At 42.3% G+C, this 17,845-nt stretch overlaps 1 protein-coding gene across 1 annotated transcript in view; it reads left to right on the forward strand.

Moving 5' to 3' along the window:
• Window positions 1-4,029: 4,029 nt before the first annotated feature.
• Eif4e (eukaryotic translation initiation factor 4E) overlaps window positions 4,030-17,845 on the forward strand; it is a 32,078-nt gene continuing 18,262 nt past the window's right edge. Inside the window, exon 1 of the mRNA XM_036190939.1 lies at window positions 4,030-4,080. Within this exon, the coding sequence (XP_036046832.1) occupies window positions 4,063-4,080 (18 nt within the window). The 5' untranslated portion in view covers window positions 4,030-4,062. The remainder of the gene's footprint in view (window positions 4,081-17,845) is intronic.

Raw genomic sequence — 17,845 nt, forward strand, 5'->3', positions numbered from 1 at the left:
AAGGTAAGAGGAGACAACAGGGTCCATACTCACTTCTTGCCACCACCACCCCAAAAGACAAATTTAAACATTTTCAAAGAAAATTAAGCATCATCTGGAAGAGCTAATCAGAAGAAAGCAACTGTGTTGTGACGAGGAGAAAAATGGTTTGATTCCATCATTGTATCTGCAGACTTCAACATGTCACTTAATAGTAAACACTCTTTATATTTAAACAACATCAACAAACAGGATTATAAAAGTCAAATGAAGTAATGCATATGAAAAATACTTGGCATGTTACAGGAGACCAATCCATGTTAGCTAACTTTTTAGTTTACACAAGCTTGAAATACCCTAAAAAGATAATAAGCAGCAGTTGGTTCTTAAGACAAAGGAATTCTTAAAATATGTTACATTTTACCAAAAGAGAAGAAACATATATTGTCTCATTCAGTCTCACTCAGTACTTAGGAAACAGATGGAGGAGCACTAGGCAGTTCCAGGCTAGCCTGGGCTTCACAGTGAGTCTCTGCCTTAACAGCAACAACATGGGTTGGGGATTTAGCTCAGTGGTAGAGCGCTTGCAAGCACGAGGCCCTGGGATCAGTCCTCAGCTAAAAAACAAAACAAAACAGACAAACAAACAAACAAAGCAACAACAACTACCACCACCATAACAAAGGAAGAAGCCTGGCCTGGTGGCAAAAGTCTCTAATGCCACCTACATGGAAGGTTGACACAGAGTAGGGAAAATTCAAGTTCTGCCTGGGCTAGAGTGAGTTCATGGCCTGCCTGAGCAACTTAGTGAGACCCTGTCTTAGAATAAAGAGTAAAAAGAGGGCTCTGTATAGCTCAGTGGAAGAGCACTTGTCTAGTATATGGCAAAGAAAATTAAATTAAAAGAGAAATTTACATCAATGTTATGTTCTACCACTCTAATGACCAGTAGTGTTGAATGTTTGTTGCGTTCTAAAAACTATTTCAAACATACTACATGAAACAGTCACTATTTCTCACTGTAACCAAATGAAACAGTATTATTTTCCATCTAACTCGTGAGAAAAATGAGGCACAGATTGGCTAAAACATCTGTCCATGATCAACAGAGTGAGAAGCAAGTTTAAGTTAAGCACAGAGCTGGGCACAGCAGCCTATACCTTAGTTCCAGCTTCTTTGGAGGATGAGGTAGGGGGATCCTTTGTGTCTATGAGTCCAAGACAACCTTGGACAACATAACAAGACTCTGACTTGACAAATAAATAAGCAAAACTATATCAATTATATACAGACAGATATAACACACAAAACCCGGCCACCATATATTTGACATGATGAAATCTTAGTGTTGATGTTAAAAATATGAAACAAATCATATACAAATGGAGATCAGTTATACTATAAAGAATGGAGCATACATAAGTACGGTAAAATCACAAGTCTTTTTTTGGTGTGTGTGGGGGGAGGACAGGAGTACTGGGAATTGAATCCAGAGTCTTGTCTTGTCTTTCTTTCTTTCTTTCTCTCTCTTTTTTTTTTTTTTTTTTTTTGAGACAGGGTTTCTCTGTAGCTTTGTGCCTTTTGTGGAACTCACTCTGTAGCCCAGGCTGGCCTCAAACTCACAGAAATCCACCTGCCTCTGCCTCCTGAGTGCTGTGACTAAAGGCGTGCGCCACTCTGAGCTACACTCTAGCCCAAGATTGACACAGAGGAGGAATGTTGAAGAAAATATAAAGTATAAAAATATAAATGAAAGCTATTTAAAACAAAAGTTTTATAACAGTGGATTTTGGGCTCATCGGGATATTTTCTTGCCAATGGATTGATTTTTGCTGTTATCTTGAAGCTTAATAAAACAGGATATTTATGGTGTCTTGTCTTGTCTTTTCTTGAATAGATTCTTATGTTGCCTTAGCTGGCCTGGAACTTGCCGCATAACTGAAGTTGAACTCCTGATCCCCCAGAATACTGGGTTTATGTGGTGTTGGGGATCTAAAACAGAACCTCCTGCCCGCAAGGTGAGCACTCTACTGAGCTACACTCCCAGCCCTCTACTGTCTTTTCACCAAAGTTAACCAGACATCACTTTACAAACAACAGAAATAAGGGATCAACTATAATTACCTTGGTTAGTGTAACAGATTTGTGCGTCAAAATTCACCTATCGGTTTAGTTTGCAGAATTTTATCTACTTTAGAATCTACTGGTGCTGAGTAAACAAAAGCTTTCATTTAAATCACATCTGCCATTCTGGTAAACAAAAACACGAACAGGCAACTGGCTTTGAGTTCTTCTACAGCCTCAAGTGTTAGTCAACCCAAGCATCCATTATGTACCAATAATAGCTATGACACAGCTCCAGACAACAGCAACACCATAAGGAGGCAGGCACAGATAGCCTGCTTGTACTGCTTTTCCTGGTGATAACATTCTTAGGCATCGTGGAAAGAGCAAGGAGATCCTGTCTTCCTCATTAGAACCTTTACTCAACACTGGCTTGAGAAACCACAGCCCAGTAAATTAGAAGAAAATGCAGCATGCCTGTGTGGGGACAAATTTCTGTTTGTTAGAAGTTATGAACCTAATTTCCTGAACATAAAGCTTCTGTTGAGAGCAGCTACATTCGAAAAGAAAAAAGGTCTTGAAACTTTAAAACTGTGTTGGTGTACATGGCAACGTAACAAAGTAAACAAAAGAAAAATTTAAAACATTGTTAAGGGTTGGGGATGTAGCTCAGTTGGTAGAGTGCTCACCTACCTCAGGAAGCCCTAGGTTCCACCCCAATCGCCGCATTACCCCACCCCCACCCCTGGCACGCGCCAGCACTCCCAGTACTTTGGGAGGAGGTGGAGGCGGGAAGATCTACAGTTCAAAGCCAGCCTCCCCAACACCGCAAGTTCGAGGCTAGCCTGGGCTACAGGAAACCCTGTATCAGGAACAAAAATTGTTAAAACAGCAGCGGAAAGAGAAGCAGCTGGTCCTTAGGAAGGCACGCACTTGCTCCTAAGCATTTAGATTCCGAAGGGATTTCAAAGCTGGTTACAGTCCTTACCACAGCACACCCTTGTGAGGTAAGTGTATTATCATCTTTGGTTCATAAATGAAAAAGCTGAGGCACCGAGCGATTAAGTCACTCGCCTAAGGAGCATGAGTCAACGTCAAGAGTCATAGTTGACCCGGCTTAACGACTCCTGACCTTCAGTCCAGGGCTGAGTCAGCGGAGCCCCGAGTGGCTTCCCTGGCTGGCACCTGGACGTAGGCTATTTCCGTTCACGTTCAAGCAGAATACTGGAACTGATTGGACAGAACTTCCAAACTTTTTACGTCCAGTAAGATTCAACCCTGACACATTCATCTCAGGACTGGGAACAGGAAAAGCCGACGCGTGCACTCCTCCTCCCCAAGCGTGCGAGTGGGTACCGTGGGCTAGCCCGCCCACCCGCTTGGGCAGCGATGGAAACAAGTGACCACCTGCGTTAGTGGATCGGGGACGGGGGAACGCAGACCGCATCAACGACTCTCCACCGCCGCCTCTTTCTGAAACCAAGAGAAAATGGTGGGAGGCGAAAAGAAAACTAAATAAAAACACACAAGCAACTTGTCCTAGAACCTCAGCTAAGCAAATGAAGCCTTCTTGCGTGTGCTGAGCGTGCAATTCCCCAATCTTCTAGGGAAGATGGGAGGACTGGGCGACAAAGGGCACAGCAGGAATACCCCGCAGTGACTGCGACCGTAGCTCTGCTCGCTACACCGCAGAGGCCTAAAACCTACTCTGCAGCTAGCACCCGCGGCGCCGGGAGCCGCGCACTCTCGCCAGCGACCACGTGATCAGTTTTTTTTTTTTTTTTTTTTAAAGAGGAAAAAAAAAACTTCGCGTTAAGGAAAAAAAAAAAAAAAAAAAAAGAGACTCCACTTCCCAGAAGCCTCTCGGTCCCCACGCAGCTGCAGTCTTGCGCAGGCGCCGCCAGGGCCAAACGGACACGTCCGTCACGTGGGCCGGAGCCGGCCAATCCGGTTTGAATCTCATTTTTTTTCCTCTCGCCCCCCCCTTCAGGAGCGGTTGTGCGATCAGATCGATCTAAGATGGCGACTGTGGAACCGGTGAGTGTTGCCTTCGGCCCCCACCCCCGAGGTCCCCGCGCTCTGGCTCCCTCCGCTCAGGGACTCCCCGCGGGACGGCGTTCCCGGCGCGCACGCCGCCCCCGGCCGCGCCCGGCCCCTGTCCCCCGGCCTGACCTTCCGCGGGCAGCCTTGGCGCCGGGAGGCTGGCGGCGGCAGCGTGGAGCGCACACGCCGTGTGGGGGCCCGGGCACCGGGGCGGTGGGGGAGGGGCGCCGCGCGGCCCGGAGGTGCGGCCGGCGGTGGGGGCGGCGCGGGCCGGCGGCGCGGGGATCGGCCCCGGCCCCGGCCCCGGTCCCGGGGGCGCGGGGCGGGCTCTTAGCGGGCACCGTGCTCGGCGGGGCGGGTGGGCGGTGAACCGGCCTGGAAGAGCCGGAGGGAGCCCGGGGCAGCTGCGCCTCGCCGCCGCCCGCGCCACGCCGCCGGAGTCCTCGTGCCGGCCGCGCACGAGCCGTTTAGGAGGGTGGGCTCGGCGGAGCCGGTGGGCGCGCGGGGCCGGCCCGGCGGGCGGGCGGGCGGGAGGGGCGCGGCAAGAGGGCGAGGGCGTCCCGCGCCGAGAGCCGCGGAGCTGCGGGGTTGAGGGGGAGGACACGCCGGGGTCGCGCCACGCACCTCTCGGGGCCCGGGAGGGGGGCGGCTGAGAAGGTGATCACATTGTCCCGGCCCCTCCACACCGGGACTGGGCTGTCATGGAGGAGTGGGGGGAGGAGCGAGGCCTGCAGATCGGGGCCGCGGGTCGGCTGGCCGGAGCCCTGCGTTTCACACGCGCCGGGCTTCCATTCATTCATCCTCTCGGCGCAGCGCGCACGCCTCCGACACGACTCTGTAGGTTCTTCCGCTCTTTCGGGACTTGACGGCCCGGAAGAGAGCCAACGAACACTGATATTGGAAATAGAAACTTTCGGGATCGTCTTTTCCTAAATTTAAAGGAAAGGAAAATTAGCACGGGGCCAGCAGCGCGTGCCGCGCCTCCCGTGTGGAAGTCGGAGAAGAGCGTTTGGAGTCCGGAGCATCGAAAGTCAAGCGCTTTTGCTGAACTCCGGCACCTCAATACTGCTTTTCCCTTTGATTCCCGCCCCCCCCCCCCAACACACCGCTTTCCTCTAAATTAAAGCACTATTCCGAAATTGATTGAAGCAAGATGCTCACCGAGCAGTACGTTGGTAGTTACCCGCAAGGCAGAAGAGTGGTTTTGGTTTTTTTTTTTTTTTTGGTCATGGTTTAGGTTTGCCAGCAGCTGGCCATTCGTTCAGGTATTTTAAGAAATGTCACACCTGTGTGATAAAGTCTTAGGTGATTAAAGGTGTAGACTATCGACCAGAAGCCTTTGACATAAAAAAGTTTGTAGACTATATTCGCTAGATTTTTTTTAAATTTTAAAAAATTCACCTATAGACTCTAGAATCTTGATTAGTTTGCAAAATGGACTTATCTTGGTTGGCAGAATTCAAGGAAACGTTTTTGTTTTTTGCTTTTTTTTTTTTTTTTCCTTTTTGGCATGATTTACTTTTTTTTTTTTAATTGGCATCGGTTTTCCTGGCAATTTGGTTGCCTGCAAAACCGCCTAAGTTGGTAGTGAAATGAACTGACTTTAGAATATCAGTGTTATGTAAGAACAAGAGGGAAGCATTTAAATTTAACTTAAACTCTCTTGACAAGTTCTGATGTCTGCGTCCGACTGAGTCTTCTAACTTTATCAACCAAGTGTTAAGGGAAAGTAGTATGGGTAATAATAGAGGCAGCCCAAAGACCCTAAGCAGTAACACAGCAACGTGTTCTGTGGCAGTTCAGTTCCATTGAAGTCTTGGACTGAGTTAAAGCCACAGTTTAGTCTTTAGATTTTATTCTGAGTCCGTATTTAGAGCTGATGCTATGTTTAGGGTGAGGAACCAAGTGAGAAGTAGATACAAAGTTGTACAAAATGTGCTCTGTACTTGTTCATTGTGAGCGATTCTGGAGCCTAACTGCCAGTGTTGGGGGCAGCAGAGGTGAAATACTCCTAGTGATGACTCTGTTGTGATAGTTGCATTGAAAGTAGTTGGAGATAGTATGCAAAATGGCATTGAGGGTTCTTTGTTTTAGTTTTTACACCCCTGCCTGTTGACTGGTCATATGGTATTTTTAATATTCTTAAAGTTTGTTTTTGGAGCCTGGGTGTGGTGGTGGTGCATGCCTTTAATCCCAGCACTGTAATCCAGCAGGGGCAGGTGAATCTCTTGAGTTTGAGGCCAGCTCGGTCTACACAGTAAGTTCCAGGATAGCTAGGGCTACACAGAAATCCTGTCTCAAGAAACAACACAGATTTGGTTTTGGTGCTTGATTTCAGGTCAGGCCTGATGCATACTAAGCTAATTCTACTACTAAACTATACTTGTGCTTTTTCAGTTTCAAATAACTTTTTAAAGCAGCTGATTTGTTTTACTATTGGATTGCAGTTGAACTGCATTGAAGCTTGTAAAATCTTATTTGTTTATTTAGTTTTTTCAAGACAGGGTTTCTCTGTGTAGCTTTGGATCCTTTTCTGGAACTCACTCTGTAGCCCAGGCTGGCCTGAACTCACAGAGATCCACTTGGCTCTGTCTTCCAAGTGCTAGGATTAAAGGTGTGAGCCACCACCGCCCGGCGCTTGTGAGTTTTAGTTTTTTTGTAGTGTGCTTGTCAGCATTTAGAGCAGTGGTTTGTTCTCAGGATCATCTAAGACCATCTAAAACCACAGATATTTACATTTTAATTCATAACAGTAGCAAAATTACACTTATGAAGTAGCAACAAAAATAATTTTATGGTTGGGGGCCACCACAGCATGAGGAACTGTATTAAAGGGTCACAGCATTAGGAAGGTTGAGAACCACTAGAGTCATGAATAGGGGATTTTTTCCCCTAACGTATCCAACCTTTTATAAGTATTTGTCAGATTTTTTAGTCTATGGGAATTGCATCAATGATCAGTCATTTTCAGTTTGATACCGCAATATTTTAAGTGCTTGAGCTTAGTTACAAAGGTAATAGTTTATAAATATAAATTGAGAAGTTGAAAAGGGAACATTAAGGGAAGTGTATTCACAGAACCTGTGGACAAAGACTACTCTTAGTTTGAAATTGTAGGAAAGTCAGACTGAGTGAAGATGGTAGACAGTGTCCTCAACCATCTTCTGGTGGTTCATGTTTCTTTTTGGATAGTTTGCTTTTCTAATGCTCTATTTTTCTTGTTAGAGAATACTTTCATTAGTTTTTATAATTACTTGTGTATGTGTGCCTCAGAACTTTGTAGATCGGGCTGGTTGGTCTAAGAACTGGGTGGGAGTTCTTCTGCCTTCCCAGTGTTGGGCTATACAGGTATGGACCACCACACCTAGTCCAAATATTTCCTCTCATTTTATACTTAGCAACCTGCTTTTAAAATAAGACTGACAGACATGGAGAAGCCAGCTGTGGTGGTGCATGCTTGTAATCTGAGTACTTGGAAGTGGAGGCAAGAGAATTGTGAATTTTAGTGCAGCCTGGCCTACATGTCAAGACCTGGTCTCAAAGCACAATCAAATCTTAAGAAAAAAGGTCCACTGAGATAGATAGATGCTTGGGGTGAGGGTGTTTGCTGCCATGCTTGAGGATGAGCTGGAGCCCTAGCAACAGGACCTCTTGCGAAGTTGTCCTCTGACCTTCAAGTCCACACCCAGGCAAGTGTACACACAGTGTATATACAAGTATATACACACAGAAAAATGAGTAAATATATGTTTGGAAAGCTTTAAAAGAGAACAGGGAAAGAGCTAAATGTTATAAAATGTAATATATTTACCAATGAAAAACAGTTCATGGGTAAGCAGACTTTGACAAATTTTTTTTTAAGTGAGGAACCCATTTTGTTAATAACTTTGTTCAGGTGTTTATTTCACATTTCACTTTACTTTATACTCTGAATCTGTGATTATTTGACTTAGAGAAATGAAATGTGGATGTATACTTTACACATCATAGTTCCATAGAATCAGATGTAAAATGAGTCAGGTTGGCTTAATCCAGATTGAACAGAAAGTCCTGAGCAAGTAACACTTTCATGAAACACTTAATTTCTAGAACAGCGGCTCTCAACTTGGGGTTGAACAATGCTTTCACAGAGGTCTAAGACCATTAGAAAACACAGATGTTTATGTTATGATTCATAAAGTAGCAGAATTACAGTTTTGAAGTAATAACAAAAGGTAATTTTATGGCCGTGGGTCACCACAGCATGAAGAACTGTATTAAAGGGTCTCAGCATTGGAAGGTTGAGAACCACTGTTCTAGGAGGCTAAGAATCTAAAGTTCAGTAGAAGTGGCAGCAGCCCTGGACTTCAGTAGCTGTTCTGGCAACGATCATTTCTCCTTTCCTTCCCTGCCACATTGGAGAGTATCTTCAGTTACATTGTGAGTTGTACCATCTTTCTCAGGGAGATGACGTGAAGTGGAAATGAGCATGGCTTCTGTAGTCATTAAAATTTCTCTGTGATGGGGAACGTTGAAAAATGGCAATCATATCCTAAAGTGATCCTGTTTTTAAATGTAGTCCTAAGAGAGGATAGTTATCCTGTGTGGATGTATATAACATGTATAATGTTTATACTTGATCAAAGTTCTGCATACAGGTACCTCTGCGTGCACACATCTTCTGCTAGGAAATTCCCCATTTCTTGGCCATTAGCAAGCAGTGGGGAAACCTACGATCACAGCCTTAGGATTGTTCCTTTCCTGTCCTTACCAGAGTCTAGTCACATCTAGAGAAGGATTGCTTTTCATCTAAAAAACACTTGTTTTTTGTCTTATAGTCAGAAAAGTTTGTCACTGTATCTGTGTGTGTGCGCATGTGCACGAGAGTGTGCATGTGTCTCTGCCTATATTGTAATTTTAAAAATACATTATTTTATGGAAATTGATGGGAGGCTTAGTTACACTATATTAAGAGGATTTATTTATGTTGAATCATGCCAAGCCTGACTGGTATTTCCAGGAATGTGGATTTAGTGTTCTAAGCAAGTAATTTTTTAAAAATGGCCTTTTAATCACCGCCTGTTTGTAACAACTGTTTGCTTTTGTAGTGGCTATTTTTAATATAGGCAGATCTTTATTAATTGCTAACTTTGTGTGTCAGGAATCACAGCAAGTACTTTATATTCATGTAATGCTTGCAGCAGATCTGTGAGATAGTGGAGTTATTCTTCACAGATGAGGAAACCTTTAAGGCAGCAGCCAGGTCCCAGGGTATGTGTTCCTAAGCATCACACTGCCATCTATCTGCTGGGCATGCAGGGTAGCTTCAGAAAGGGGGCTTAGTGTTGATAAGCTTACGAGGGGCTTTGCTTCAGCTATAAAATTGAAGGTTGTGTAGACAGGCTTTAAGACAGCATTTATGTGATCATGTTGAATTAAAGCGTAGACTTTTAAGAAAATAGCCTGCAGATAGTTTACGCCTCATGCGATGGTATATTTGCATGTAACTTATACATCCTGCTGTGAACTTGGGATAATAAGTTCAGCATAACACAATGCCACAGCAAGCTTTCCCCTGTGTTGTTTAGGGAATAATGACAAAAATCACGTACATTTCAGAATAGGAGCTGGTTTTTTACCTGGAATATCTTCTATTTAAAATTGGTTGAAATTGTTGTTAACAAACCCACAAATGCAGAGAGCTCATTGTGTAATTGTCATGTTTTAGAACTTGGTCTAGAACTTTGTAGGTATATTTCAAAAGACAGCAAGTGACCGCTTCCTTTCTTTCTCCTGATTTCTTGTTTGACTCTTAGGATATTTTGCTAGTGGAAAGTTTCAGTGAATTTTAAAAAGAAAAGAAATCCACAAACAGGAATTTACTTGCTGTAGACTAATTTTAGATAGGCTTGCCAGGGTGAAAGTTATTTTTGGGAAAGTTTCAGCTCTAATGAATATTAACAGGTATTTAAGCTTGTTACTACAATGTGCTGTACAGAAATTAGTCTTTCTTTGTTTTTATAGTGACAGATTTTAGTATCAATGTATTAGTATTTCTATATGAATTCTTAGGGGACAGTAGCCTGGCAGCTGCAATGTCTGTTATGTGTCACTGAAGGCAAGAATATCTGATTTCTTAACAGAAACAGAAACATGAAAAGTACATATTTTTCTCCTTATATTTTAGATGAATTAAGTATTTTATAGGTAAAGAATTTATATTTTTGTTTTATCTTGCCAAGATTATGTAGATGCTGTGAGTTAGGACTTAAACCCCAAAGCAAATCTTAAGCTTTATTGATGTATTGATGTTAAAGAGGAGGAGAACTACATCAAAATTCAACCAAAATTAAAATGTTCAATCCTACTTTTCAGAAAAACTTGTACATTAAGGATAAAAATTGATGCTTAGGTCCTCATTAAACATGAATAACTTAATATAAAATTATTCCACTGAAAGTCTGTGCCATATGGTATGGATGGTAGGGTTATGATTTTTATATGTAATATATAATGCATATATTGGAGACAGATGCAAACATGTAAGTATATTTCTTTTGAAATTCATGGTGTTTTTTACTTTGGCTTGTAAACTCTATAATGGTATTTAGCTATTATTGTGCTTTTATAATTTAAAAAAAAACTAATCCATGGTCACAATCTAAAATTCAAATAAATTCCTTTAGCATTCTGATGAAGTCTGTGGTCATATTCTCTATATTTTTCTCTTTGTGCTGCTATGGATAGAATCCATTTCAGTATTTTTAACTATATATAAAAAGCACAAGGTTACAGAAAAAAAATTACCAATTATATTGATGTATAATGAGACTGCTGTAAAATGTCTAGGAATACAGAATAAAAACCAATTATATCAGTGTATATTAAGGTTGAGTTAATGAAACATTAAATACATTGACTGTCATAGGCTAAATCCTGCCTTTTATTATTTTGTTTTTTATTTTATTTATTACTTGTGTATGAATCTTATGTGAACGTATGTCATGTGTATGTGGGTGCCTGTGGAGGTCAGAGGGCATTGGGTTCTCTGGAATTGGAGTTACAGATGGTTGTGGACCACCATGTGGATGCTGGGAATTAAACCTGTTACCTTCTACAAGAGCAATAAGTACTCTGAACCACCAAGCCATCTCCCCAGGGAGTGCACATGCCATTTTTGTTTTTGAGACAGGATTTCACTGTATCTCTGTCTGGCCCAGAACTCAGAGATCTACCTGCTTTTGCCTCTTGAGTGCTGAGATTAAAGGTGTGCGCCACTGTGTGCCTGGCCCTTTTATTACTGTGAAAAGTAACTCTTGCCTATCCCCACATACTTTGTCCAGTCTAAATATTACTTATTTGCTTGTTTTCTAGTAATATTTATTACACTTACTTAGTGAGGGGGAACATGTGCTAAGGGGGTCATTGGAGGTCAGAGGATGTGGGTGGGAGTTGGTTCTCTCCACCATGTAGGTTGTATGTATTTTGTATTTGGTTTAATTTAGAAAGTACAATTAGGGATGTCCAATTTGGCTGGATATTTAAATTTATCCTAAAAACACATGTTTAAAAAATAAAGTGTATGAAATTGGTATTGTTCTCTGAGTTAAAAAAATGGGAATTTTATATGCCTATACATAATATGTATGTACATACATATGGTTTAGAGTAGTAATATATATGTACATATGTGGTTTATAATAATAAACTGGAAACCAAGTACCCCACTAAGGAAATCAACTTTCTTTTACTCCATTGTTATAGTCTTACTTTTAAAAAAGGCCTTTTAAATGTATTTTATTTTTATGTATATGTGGAGGGGGAGGCGAGAGGAGACCAGAAAAAAAGCATTGGATTCTTGGAGCTGGACTTAGAGGTGGCTGTTGGGAATTGAACGTGGGTCCTCTGTAAGAGCAGCAAGTGGTTTTTAACTGCTGAGCCACCTCTTCAGCCCCATATTCTTTCTTTTTGTCTACCTACTACCCACTATCCTGACTTGGGACAGTTGTTCCCCTTTTCTTCTTGCAGATTTTTATTTTGTCTATTTATCTATTTATTTATTTTTCCAGAGCTGAGGACCGAACGCAGGGCCTTGTGCTTGCTGACACAGTCACATGTGCATGTGTTCATATGTGCGTCAATCCTGCTGCGTCTTAACCTCTGGTTCTTAACAGTCTTTCTGCCGCTTCCATATAGATCCTGAGCCTTGTGGGGAGAGCTTTAATGAAGACACCCCCTTCAGGACTGGGTGCTCTACAGTTTCTTGCTTTCTGCAAATTGTCCAGTTGGGGGTCTCTGTTAATTCTCACCTACTGCAAGAAGAAGCGCCTCTGATGTCAGTTGAATAAAGCACTGATCTCCTGATAGCCTGCAGAGTACATTCCAGTACCCTGATGTCAGTCAGTAGCAGTGAAATTTTTAGTTAGACACCAGCTGGACTTTTGTGTTCAATGACTTAAATGTTGTCTTCAGCAATAGGGCCTAACCACCAGGTTGTGGAAAGCAACCAATAGTCTTGGCAATAGCCTGGGATGTTTGGGGTGGCGGTGCCTGTCTGTGGAATCCCTTTGGCCAATGGCTCAACAAGATATAACCCATTCCTGGGTACTGGAGGATTTACTTGGTGGAATAAGATAACTAGTTCGGACATTGTCTCCCTATTTTTATCTCCTTTGGGGGGGGGTGTTACTGTTTTGAGAATTCAGAGATCATCTGCCTCTGCCTCCCAAGTGCTGGTATTAAAGGTGTGTTCCACTAACGCATGGCCCCACATTTATGTATGCATGTATGTATGTGTGTATGTATTTAACAGTAAGTAAGCTCCATTTTACATTAACACTAGTAAAATTGGAGATTGAGTCTAGGGTACTTGTTGAGTAGGTAAGTGCTCTTAGTTTTTGTTTTGTTTTGTTTTTTTTTTCTTTTTTTTGAAATAGGGTCTGAGATGCCTCAGGATGGCCTTGAACTTGTCATCCATCACCTTTCAGGTTCTAGAATCACAGGCCTGTAACACCAGACCTGACTTACTATTTAGCTTTGGTGTCAAAAACAAAACAAAAAAACAAAACAACAAAAATACCTTGAAAACCTACATGGTGTATAAGGAAAAAAAAGATGACGAAAACAATTTAGTATAATTTTGGACTTGTAGTCTGGCTTCAGCTTTAAAATTTGGAGCATAGGTCCTCCTGGAGAAGACAGTGAATAAAATTGTGAGCCTGTCCTGAGAAGGTAGGACTATTATCTGACTGGTCTGTCTTATGGGCCAGGCAAAGACTCCTCAATAATAGAGAATAGTCTGTAGGAGTGGGCCACTCTTACCTTGTTTTAAGATTAAAGTTAGGCTGCTTTAGTCTAAATGTACAGGCCAGCTGAACAGAAAGAAAAAAAGCTTCAGTATTGTGGTCAAAATGAGTAATGTATAAATTAGATCTGAGCCAGACATACCACAGCAGTTGACGTGTTTTCAGTTTTATTTTTATATTTTGCAGTGCTGTTACCTGAACCCAGGGCCTTAAAGATGCTAGACAAGTGCTCTGCCATTGAACTGGTATTTTGCTTTGTTAGTCAGATAAGTTTATGGGCATGTTGCCATTATAGCCCATCAAATCACATTGCTTATCACTTTCACCTAAATCACAAGCTGCTTTCTGTATCTAGTGCACTGTTCTCCTGGTTCCCTTGCTTCTGACTGTGTGACTTGCTGTGCCCCATTGCCTTTCCTGTTTGGTTTATTGTCTCACATTGTTAGATCAGTATCTTTTTTTTTTGTGTGTGTGTGGAGCTTAGGATCGAACCCAGGGCCTTGCACTTGCTAGGCAAGCGCTCTACCACTAAGCTAAATCCCCAACTCCCCCCCCCTTTTTTTTTTAAGAAAAAGTACTCGGGCTGAGGGAAATGGGAATCATTTTCTTCAGTGGGATAGCCACTGAGACTTCTGTGCTCCAGTAAATAACCCACCCCACCCGACTCCCATGGTCATGCAGACAGTTCTAATTAGAAGCAGTGGGCCACAGGACATTAGTCAGAGATGTGGGGAGACTTGGGAAGCGTGGCTTGTTCTTTGGGAGTGGGAGGTGAGAGGGCACTGGAGACGAAAATGTCTAGTATGAAGTTGTCAGAGTAAGAAAATAAGTGTCCATGGAATTAAATGGTTTTTAAGACTGTGGTAACTAATTAAGCACTATTATGCCTGTATTGGTATCCTGAGAAATTGAAGCCATTCTATGGTCTTATTTCCCATAAGTCTTCGTTCAGTTAATGCAATGGCTTGTTTTCCTCTTGTCCCTGTTAGCATAAGCATTTTCATCCATTGTACTGGTGCTTCCTGAACTTTCTTACCTTTATAATTTGATTTATTGAAATAGTTTTGTTTGTAATTCTTTTTTCTTTTTTTTGGTTTTTCAAGACAGGGTTTCTCTGTGTAGCTTTGTGCCTTTCCTGGAACTCGCTTTTGGAGACCAGGCTGGCCTTGAACTCACAGAGATCCACCTGCCTCTGCCTCCTGAGTGCTGGGATTAAAGGCATGCACCACCACCGCCCGTCCTCGTTTGTAATTCTTAACTAGTTGACTATTCCACTGTGCCTCTGTTGATGTCATGAGGGTGGTAGCCAACAACACTGCAGCCACAGACTTTGTGGTGGCTCTAGAAAGTTCTCTGGGATATCTTTGTTAATTAGAGTTATCCTCAGCTAGGTGTATATATAAAAATGTATATATCTTTAATCTCAGAGAGGAGGTAGAGGCAGGCAGATCTCTGAGTTCTGAGTTTGAGGCCAGCCTGGTCTTCAAAGTGAGTTCCAGGACAGCCAGGACTTAACAGTTCCACAGAGAAACCCTGTCTCAAACACCACCACCACCACCAAAGAGTTACTCTCCTTTGTGGTGTTTTTCTTGTGGCAATTCTTGGAGGGCTTTCATGGTCCATTTGAAACCAAAAGGTACCCTGTTTTCTTTGTCAGTTTGCTGTAGTGCTCGTAACTCTGTTGTCTTGACACCACCCATCCTATATTTTTTTTTCTTATTTTTAGATTGGATACAGACCTGGGAGCAGAGCAGACAGATTTAACAACCTGTGTACTTCAGACACAGGTCTTTGCTTGAACCTAGGTGGCTGTAGTCTGGGTGAGCTGAGAGATTTGGGACAGCTAAGAAAGTTACACTTCGGCCACCTCCAAACAGATAGCGGCAAGGCTGTGTTTTTTTAAACATTACAGCTCACATACATTACTTCTGACAAGTCTGTTAGTATCCATTCATTCATTCATTCATTCATAATTTTCCTCCAGAGTTTAGATTTTTTTAGACTAATTTTTGGGGTAAATTTTATGTGTTTTCTAATCTTTTAGATATTTTAATTTGCAGGTATTTTTCTTTCTGCTCCTCTTTGTCTTTTGGATGTTCTTATAGCTTACTGTAATTGTTTTATGTGCATGTAAAATCATAACTTATCTCTTTGGTTGTATGGGGTGGGGAGGAGAGAAAGTGAGAAACCGCTCACACTTTTCTCTGCTTGTTTCCTCTAAGATAGTTATTTTATTTTTGAACTCAGGACAGTGGTCCCAGTAGCTTAAGGTAGCAGAGGGAATTGAGGAACCTAGCTGCTTTAATCGGTTTTCCTTCAGTGTGTCCCTCTTTACTGCCAGCTTGATCTGCATTGATGGTTACAACTTGTCCATCTGTGTTCTCGGTATCCCTCTTTCTGCTTTTGCTGTACTGATGTGTTTTGATGGCTTTATACTATAGTTTTTAATAAATATTTTTAAGTTAGCACACAAAAATAGGTTTCAGTACAATACTTTCTTATCTGCACCACCCCTGCTGTCTTCTGTCTTCCTGCACATAGTTTTCTGAGAGAATAATATCACAGTCATTCATTAAAACACTTGATTGGTTACCCACGAGATAGGCACTCTAGTTACCTTTTAAAAATGTGTGTGTGTGTGTTTATGTGTGTGTATGAGAGAGAGGAGAGAGAGACAGACACACACTGTGGGTATGTGGACTTGAGTGCAGGTGACTGGAGGCCAGAAGGCATTGGATCCTCTGACGTTGGGATTACAGGTGGTTGTGAACCACCCCTCATGAGTGCTGGTACCAAATTTTAGTCCTTTGGAGGGTAGGAGTACACTTAATTGCTGAGCCATCTCTTCCGCATTGTGATGTTTGAATGTATAGGGATAATGAACATAGAGGTAGTAGCACATTACTTGATAGTAACTATGTAACACAGATCAAGTAAAATTTTCAGGAGACTGGCATGGTGGCTCATATTTGTAATTCTAGCATTCCAGAGGTATTGCTACTATTTGAGACCAGCTGATACCAGAGTAAGACCCTGTTTCAAACAAGCATCCACAGAAAGTGAAATTCTCATTTTCAAAATCATAAACTGCTGTTTCTCTGGGTTTCATCTGTCCTCATCTGTACCTTTGTTTGATGTAGGTAGGGCCTTGACCCTGTTGGATGTTAAGTTCATAAATTGTAGGTGTGCACACAAAAATAGGTTTCAGTACAATACTTCCTTATCTGCACATACAGCATTCGAGGGATAGTGTGGGGGTGGGGTGGGTGGGGAGGGTGGGGACTGGAGCTAGTTTACTGGTAGTGCTTTCTCCACCCGTTAGTATTGTGACGTTGAACTTGTACAGTTCTCAGTTTCTTCAGGAAGGAAAGCATTGGCATTAGAGTCACTTGAGTGAGGTGTCATCGTTTCCAAACAAGTCACCAGCACTTTTTTCTTTACATGTCCACACCTGCTGTGCGTGATTGGGCTGGGAAGGTCTGATGGAAGAATTGAGGGTAGATGAGCAGTTGAGTCAGGGACTGTAATTTAAAGAGCATGATCCAGGCAGGTCACTATTCCTGTGTTATGTTGCTGAGCTATGAATGCTAATGATTTGACATTTGCAATTTAAATTTGTTTCCTTACGGTAAAATTGGAAGGTCTAGCCAGACCACCCCCACAGTTTGGAAATCTTGTTCAGTATGCTTCATTTACTCATCTGGCTTTTTAAATTCATAGCACCCAGCAGAACTGATGAGAAATTGCAATTGTCATTGTTGATAGTTGTGTCAGAATGTTGGATTATCACTAAAAACCCTCACAACTCCTTGCAAGTGAAGAAATTGATGCTTATAGGGAGTTTTATAGTCACTTAAATCCTTATTCTTAAAAAGTTCACCCTACTAGCTAAAATTTAAAGGAGTTGTCAGGTAGGGGCTATATCTAGATCCCCCTACATGTACTCTACTGTGTAATATTTCCTCCTAGTCCATCAGAAGTTGGTAGATCTGGGATTGCAGTTCATATTACTAGAGAAAAGCTGTAGTAGTGAAGGCAGAGCCTGGGAAATGGAAGCTGTTAGTTGCAATCATAGGATGGTAGGTGAGCAAATATGACAGACTATGGAAGTCAGGCTCCCACCTTTTGAAGAGTTCTTAGGTGGAGGAGAGAGGAATGAGGAAATATCAGATAGAAAGAGACCTAGCCAGTGAGACACAGGACAGCTTCGGGAGGGCCTGGGTCAGTACCCAACAGCATGTCCTTTATTGAAAATGACAAGGGAAGGGCAAAGGACCTCCCCCTTTTGAGATCAAAGCACACCGTACAGCCAAGTGTAGACCCTTCTAAACACGTGGTAAACACGCCTGTGACCAAATCATCTTATGCAGCCCTGCTGGGTAGTGCAAGCTCAGAGTCTCTGACCCTAAGTAAGGTCTCACTAGATAGTCTCTGTGGGCTCCCACAACAGACCTATCCTTTGATCTTTAATTTGG

The sequence above is a fragment of the Onychomys torridus genome, chromosome 6 (assembly GCF_903995425.1).
Source record: "Onychomys torridus chromosome 6, mOncTor1.1, whole genome shotgun sequence".
Classification (NCBI taxonomy): domain Eukaryota; kingdom Metazoa; phylum Chordata; class Mammalia; order Rodentia; family Cricetidae; genus Onychomys; species Onychomys torridus.